Source organism: Octopus bimaculoides, chromosome 14 (assembly GCF_001194135.2).
Source record: "Octopus bimaculoides isolate UCB-OBI-ISO-001 chromosome 14, ASM119413v2, whole genome shotgun sequence".
In the NCBI taxonomy this organism is placed as follows: domain Eukaryota; kingdom Metazoa; phylum Mollusca; class Cephalopoda; order Octopoda; family Octopodidae; genus Octopus; species Octopus bimaculoides.
In genome coordinates, this window is record NC_068994.1 from 40,383,129 (window position 1) to 40,391,764 (window position 8,636).

General features: G+C 31.5%; 1 protein-coding gene across 1 annotated transcript in view; it reads right to left on the minus strand.

Moving 5' to 3' along the window:
• Nucleotides 1-8,636, minus strand: part of LOC106872384 (protocadherin beta-15) — a 101,670-nt gene that overhangs the window by 88,796 nt on the left and 4,238 nt on the right. Inside the window, exon 2 of the mRNA XM_014919369.2 lies at nt 3,626-6,101. Within this exon, the coding sequence (XP_014774855.1) occupies nt 3,626-6,031 (2,406 nt within the window). The 5' untranslated portion in view covers nt 6,032-6,101. The remainder of the gene's footprint in view (nt 1-3,625; nt 6,102-8,636) is intronic.

Below are 8,636 nucleotides of genomic sequence, written 5' to 3' on the forward strand. Positions count from 1 at the left end.
ATATATATATATATATATACATACAAGAATAAGGGCAGGGAATCGTCAATTAATAATAGAATTAATAATTAACAATTTTGCCAAGTAGTTCAGTATGAAAAAACCTTTATCGGTAAAACCATTTATCATCATAAATATACAGGGATTAGCATTGAGTTGCTTCTCCAACATACTGAAAATTTAGAAATAGCAGTCAAAGAACTACTGATTCTAAACTACACATTTTTCTCTAAACGGGTGGCGATATTTATGGCGCACATAGAAATATATATATACATATATACTCTTTTACTCTATTACACATTTCAGTTATTTGACTGTGGTCATGCTGGAGCACTGCCTTTAGTTGAAGAAATCAATCCCAGGACTTATCCTTTGTAAGCTTAGTACTTATTCTATCGGTTATTTTGCTGAACCGCTAAGTTTTATGGCCATAAACACACCAACATCAGTTGTCAAGTGATGGTGGGGGAAGAAACACACACATGGTTTCAGGTTCAGTCCCACTGTGTGGGCTGTGGAAAGGGTTGTGGCAGAATTGGTAGAGCATCAGACAAAATTGACTTTGTTGTCTATAATTTCTGAGTTCAAATCATAGCATAAGTCACTGACTTTGCCTGTCATACTTCTAAGATTGATAAAGCAGAGAATCAGTCCAGTCTAGTGCTGGGGTCTATTGAATTGACAGTATGCATTCCTCTAAATCTGAGGCTTGTCAGAAATCATTATTACAATGCTGTGAGTTCAAATCTTACCAAGGATAACTTTTCACTTTACCCTGCTGGGGCTGATAAAATAATATACTGTTCTATATTTAAGAGATGAGGAATTATGTACACTATTTACATTATTTACATTTGATGGATATTTGTCCTCATCTTGTTTGTTGCTAACACAATGTTTCGGCTGATATACACTCCAGACTTCATCAGGTGTCTTGGGGAAATTTCAAACCTGGGTTCTCATTCCTAAGGTATTTTCTCAATGTTGTTATTGTTGTTATTATTATTATTATTATTATTATTATTCAGGTCACTGCCTGGAATTGAACTCGGAATCTTGTGGTTAGTAGCTTGCGCTCTTAACCACTACGCCATATGCCCACGGGCATATGGCATAGTGGTTAATGTACTAATCAAATGTCGGGGTCAGTTTAAGTGACTAGACCTTGACTTTATTTATTCATTTATTTTATACCACAATTTGTAAGAAATGACAGTATTGGTTGCAGATTCACAAAGGGCTAATTACTGGGTTACTGTATTTATGATGATGTGAATGACATTCCATGTGGAACAAATATTTTAAGGATCTTCATTCATAAAGCAACTGGCTTTTAGTTTTGTCACTAATATTTACATATTTTACTAATATGCATACATACACACGTACATACATAAACACATGCATACATAAATACATACTCACACATACATAAATTCATACAAACACACATACATACACTCATACATATATATATATAAATATATATATATATATATATATATATATATATATATATATATATATATATATATATATATATATATATATATATATATACACACATACACATGTACATGCACACAAACACATATGGGCACACACACATATATGCATACGCATATTACCAATAAAGTTTGTAAGCAGAACAGTAAAATTGTGCAAGACTTTTCTCAAGTTTGAGGCATGAATTAGTTTTTATCTTCATTCCAATGATGAAGCTTTGTATCATTGTTAGAAACCAACTCCTTACATGAAGATGCCAAACAGTTGAAAACAGGAGAGAATGCATACATATATACATATACATCATGCTTTTGTAAAGCCTCTGTTTACGAAATTTGTTTTGCAAGTTATTGGACAAGCTGAATTCATTATGCAAAACACTTGTCAAGGTCTGGTGCCTTGGAATTGAACCCAGATCAATGTGGTTGAAACATAACCTTCCTTAATGTATATATAAAACACAGATCCTTTATTTTCATAAGAGTGAACAACTGAGGTTTTGGTTCAAGCAAGAATACAGAGTTTGTCAAATGAGAGTTAGGTTGCAGTAGAGTGTGAATAAATAAGCAGAATTGTCCACAACATATTTCAGCAATATATTGAGACAAACACATACAAGCAGACACAGACATACATTCATACACACACACACAAACACACAAACACACACACATACACACACACACACACACACACACACACACAAACACACACTCTCACACATGCCATGCACACACATATGCACTTATACACACACATACAAGCATGCACACAAACACGCACACATGTGCACACACACACAAACACACTCTTACACATGCCATGCACACATACATGCACACATGCATGCACACACAAATGCACACAAGCATACATATATGCATGCACACATGTACACACACATATATAATATACACATACACACATATAATATATAAATATGATACATATATTACACACACACAAACACACACACGCACACACACATCCATATTGTTGTATGTATTATTATATTGTTTGTGGAATTTACGAGAGGAAGTCGAATAATTAGTGTTCTGAGTTACTATATTTTTATATATATTTGCATAAACGCCTAGATTACTTTTTGTCAAAAACAGACACTGAGTTAGATTACCAATGGTGCAACAGAGGGTGATTGCTTACCTACAGTTTGTTTATGAGATGATGGTAGATCACCTGCACAGTATTCCGGAGTTATGTTGTCCAGTAGTATATCTGACAGAACCAGAGTGTTTGCCATATTTGAGATATTTTTATATATTATCTTCAATATACCAAAGTGATTTAGTTTGTTGTGAAGTATGTCAAAGGGAATAGGATTAACTGCAGTATGTCAAATGGGGCCATATTGACTGCAGTATATGAGATAAAGCTAAATTGACTGATGATTTACGAAAATAGAAAAAAGAGCTACTTTTGCTGCAATATTTCATAAAAGAGAAGGAAGACTGCCTGCAGTATGCTAGAGAAAGTTACATTTATAGATCACCAGAAGAAAAGACGACAATAAGTTAATAAAACAAACTGTGTAAGTTATTTTAGCCAATAAGCAAGACCTAAATATTATTTGCATTTCTTTCTTCAGTCTTATATGAAACTCTAATATTAGATGGAAATATGTGTTAAGCTTAATTTGAACTTAATATCTGTTGTTTTAGACAAAGTATAAAGTCATCAAAGAGAATATTAATGACTTTTTTTTTGTTTGTTTTGACAAAACTGCAGGTTAATTTTATAAGTGACAAAGCATAACCAAATTGAATAAACACTGGCTTATTATTTATTTTAGCAAATTTAACTATTGTTAAAAATTTAAAACCAGATGAGTAAATAACAGTTACAATAAAACTGTAAATATGTAAACTAGCTCTTTCTTAATTGTTAGTCTATGTTGGAATTCTTTACATTTCTAGCAGTTCTAATCAGTTTGGTTTAATGTATAAAGTTAGTTGATATAACATGTAACACACAGTTTTCAGGAAGAGGAAAAGTAAATTAAAAACAAAATTAAAAACAAAAAAAGAATAAGAGTTTAAAAAGCAAGGATCAGACAAAAAGGATTTAATTATAATTTTAAAACAGAAAAAATTCTCACCTGATGAATTCCACTTGAAAGAGTATCACAATGAATTTCTATTGGAGTATCTTTACCATCATAGCATAAAGGGTGTCTTGTGGATAGATTATCTCTGGGCCATATAAGATGTGGGTCTTCACCTTTTTCTATACTTAATAATACATCTGGACTCTCATGTTTGGAAGAAACTTGTTTTGCACAGGAATATCCTGAAAGGCTTCCTTTGTCCACTAATTTCTTTGAAGGGTCTATTCCACATTTATAATGTGTTTTCTGTTGGTTGTTTCTCCTGACAATGCACACAGTAATGGAAACAACCAGTAATACAGAAACTGTCACTGCTGCCACTATGATTATGATGAATAAATTGATGTGTATTTTATCATTGGATTGAAACTGCACTGCTGTCATCTTGGTTGATGTTTTGTTACTGACAGTTAGAGTCATAGATAACGTGGTTTTTGCTGTCAGAACTGGAGTTCCACTGTCTTTGACAATGAACTTGAGATTATATAAGCCAGCATCATTTTGGTAAACTGTTCGAGAAAAAGACAGAACTCCTGTGTAAGGATTAACTGCAAACAACTGTCGGTTATTTCCTTCCAGGATTTCATACTTCAGAAAAGCATTTTGTCGATTATCTCTATCTGAGGCTTTCAGAACTGTAATGTCGTTTTTGCTCTGCGGGTTATAATAAACATCCAAGCTGAATGGGTCGACACTAGGAAAGGTAAAATAAGGAGGATTGTCATTTTCATCTAATACTTCTATAACAACATCTGCTGTGTTGCTAAGCTGAGGATTTCCATTATCTTTAACTAAAACTCTGAATTTAAAAACATCTTGTTGCTCATGGTCCAAAGATCGAGTTGTAGTAATAAAACCAAGGTTAGAAATCTTAAAGGGTAAAGCTTGGTTTACTTGAGTGAGTAAAGAGAAAGTTAACTGACCTCCAAGACCAAGATCTGGGTCAGTAGCATTTATGAATCCAACTGGAAAGTTTGGTTTCTCATTTTCATAAGTTAAAAACTTATAGACATCTTTTGTAAATTGTGGCTGAACATCATTAACATCCATTACTTGGATGGAGAACTTTCTTTCAGTTTTCAGAGATGGAAATCCTTTATCTTTACATGAAATGGTAAAATTGATTTGACTTTCAGTCTCACGATCAACTGCTTTTTTCACTGATACTTTGTATCTTTTCTGACCAAGACTCTGGAGAGTGAACTTATTATGCTGGAGGTCACATGTCACTTGTCCATTCAAACCAATATCATTGTCAACAACTTTCACATATGCAATGAAGCTGCCAACTTCCATTGCTTCAGATATTGTTGCTGTATTTCCAGTTAATTCTGAGAAATTTATATCTATTACTGGAGCATTATTTTGCTGGTTAATAACATTTACTAAAACCATTGCAATAGAGCTGAGTGGAGGTTTGCCTCCATCTTTAGCCTCAATAAATAACTTATAAGTCTGCTTTTTTTCTGGACTAAAGTCCTCGTGTTGATAGATCTGACCAGTTCTTCTATGCAATTTGAAATACGATTTCGCAATATCAGTTGTTTTTGAACTGAAATAGTAAGATATATTCCCATTTGGACCAGAATCAAGATCAGTTGCTGACAGAGTAATGATTGGTGTATTTCTCTGTCTTTTATTCACTGTAACATTGTAGACATTTTGTGAGAATACTGGTGGACTATCATTGACATCGGAGACTGTTATTTCAACATTCAAGACACATTTCTTAGATGGAGTGCCTCCATCTTTTGCAACTACTTTCAAGTTGTATGTATCTTGCATTTCTCTGTCTAATTTATTTTCTAAAGTGATTCTCAGAGAATAGGAACCGTCCACACGTTTTGAGACGTCAAGTTTGAAAGGTTCTTCTTGTTTTTTTATCAAATGATAAATAATCTGGGAATTTAAAACACTGACATCTTTATCGACTGCATTAGGTAAGGATATACTTGAACCTCTGCCATCTCTCTCAGAAAACTGAATGCTAATAGTTTTATTTGGAAACTCTGGTGGGTGTTCATTAACATCTTCTATTATTACTTTTATTTCAAGTATTTTCACAAAAGATTTTCTTCTCCGAACAGCAATGTCAACCATTTGGAAACATTCTGTATTATATTTACAGAGAGCTTCAGCATCTAGTGTCTGTGCAGTATAAAGTTTCCCAGCTTTTGTAACATTGAATAGTGGAGAGCTTTCTGTCAATTCTTTCTGTAATTGACTGAAGCTAATTGACTTATAGTCCTCGACTGGAATACTGTCCATCATATGAGTGTCAACACTGATATCTCCAAGGTAAGTGTTGGCACTCATTCCTTCTTTCACGTAATAGATGAAATCAACACAATAGCAGGTTTGCATGAAAAGCAAGATTTTAATGACAACCAGCAACATTTTCTGTGTGATTTAGGCCATAAATATTTTATCTTTTTAATAAATACATTCACACAACTGCCGACAAATTCTGAAATAAACAAATAATACTTTAGACCATGAAAGCCTTCAAATTCTCTCCCTCCCGCCCTCTCCATTTATCCCTTGCTCTCTCTCTCTCTCTCTCTCTCTCTCTCTCTCTCTCTCTTGCTCTCTATCTTCTGTCTTTCTCTCTCTTTCTCTCAGTCAGTCACTCTCTATCTATCTGTCTATTTGTCTGAATGTCCATCTCTTCCCCCCCTCTCTCTCTCTTTCTCTCTCTCCCATACACCATCTTTCTCAATGTCTCTCTGATTAAATTTTCTTAGCTGTAAGGTTAGAAGTTATGATCTTTTTGATCTATGGAAGGAAAATAACATATTTAATTATTTACTTCTTGAATTAACAAATAGAAATGATATTCTGTAAAATTATTTCCTGGAGTAAGAAATAAAAGGAAAAAAAAAGCTATATCAATTTAAATTGGCTTTTATATGTTATCAATAAAAGACCTTCACCCTTTTTATGGCACTTTTCTTTACACCAGTTATAAGGTCACATATCATCATTTAATAAAATGATAAAAAGACATTTTTGTATAAGTAAATATCATGAGATATTCCAAGCTATTTCAATTAACCAAATTTGCAGACTGCACAATACATACATACATACATACATACATACGTACGTACATACATACATACATACATATATGCATATGTGTGTGTGTGTATAAATATATATATACTTACATACATACACACACATATATACATATACATAAAAACATACATACATATATATATTATCTGTAAGATATATAAGTAGCATGTGTGTATATATATATATATATATATATATATATATATATATATATATATATACATACACACATATATATACATATATATGTATGTATGTGTATATATATATATATATATATATATGCACATATATATACATATATATGTATGTGGATATATATATATATATATATGAATGTATATACACACACATACTACACACATACATATGTATATATTTACTTCTCATATCTCAAAGATTTTTTTAGCATAAGCCATAAATTTGGAACAAAGACTTTCCAATTTAGATAAGAGGAGAAATAGAAGTTATTTATAACAGAATGTAAATATCAAGCAATTATATCGTTGCGATTGATTAAAATTCGCTGACTCATATACGCATAGAAGAGAAAGAAAGAACTGGCTGTTTATTGGTTCTAAATACAAATATTAAGATCTTACTTAAACCAGGATCAAAGAGGAAGAAAAGCTATATGGCATGAAAACATTTGTTGTAATGAAGAAGAAGAAAAAATAAGAAAAAGAAAAGGAAAACTACTAAGTGAATTCGGAATAGTTGTTTAGAATATCAATGTTGGAACTTTTTCTGCTCAGGTTTATTTGATACAAACATGAAAATCAAAATAAAAGCCCAAAGACAAATAAAGACAAGATTACAATACTTTTTGAAATGGTAAACATTCTTTGAGTTTGAAGAACACTAATTAGCTTAGAAAGTTCAAAGATGGATAAAACTGAATGTTAAATTGCTTTATAGGAGGATTATTGGAGATTCAAAAGACTTTCCAAAATAGTTTTATATAGAAGGAATGGGCAATATGTCGAATTAGTTGTGTAGTAGATAGGAAAGATAAGACATTGTTGAAGTAAAAATTATTTAAGGCTTCTATCATAATTTTGTTTTATTAGATTCTAGCATAGGTCTAGCAGGCAAGTTGTTAGAGAAATAGAAAGAATAAAGATTATTAATCCAATGATCGAAGAAATTCATTCGGTAATTAAGTTAGGAATATTTAATCTAGAAGTCTTATCGGTACAAAATATTTTCAATTGTGAAGAATTCAACATTTTACCAATATTTCCAAACATTACTGATTCCAACATAAAAAAAAAAAGAGAGAAAAAAATTCTATTTGCTAGATAGAAACAGGTTATCAATTTATAACTATTCAATATAGAGAACAAATTAAGATGATTAAGTTTAGCAGTCTCGGAAATACTGAACAAACTACATTTCTTATTCTTTCAGAAAAGAACTATAAAAACCGTGTTTATTGTTTTTTCAAGCAGAAGAAGTGAGGCTTTTACTGGTGACTTCATAATTGTGATAGATCTAATAATATAGCCAACAGCAATGACAAAGTAACTCGATTCAGTATTGAAAAATTACTTTATAGGATAATCTTTAACACAGAACAATCATTGACAAACTTTCATTTGTATTTTAATATCAAAAGGATAAACAGGATTAAGGAATAATAACTTTGAATAGAGACATAGTGGATTATTTATATGAAAAGAAAAATGAGCTATGACTAGAAACCTGTTTAGATGACATGGTATTATAAGAAAATTACTACATTGTTCATGGATGAAGATAAATGAAAATAAAACAAAAAGGCAACATAGAGTATAAGAGAAATGCATGAATATAAAAAAATAAGAGAGAAAAGGAGTAGACTATATATATATATATATATATATATATATATAAAATATACAGATATAGAGAAGCAACTCAAGCTAATCCCTGTATATTT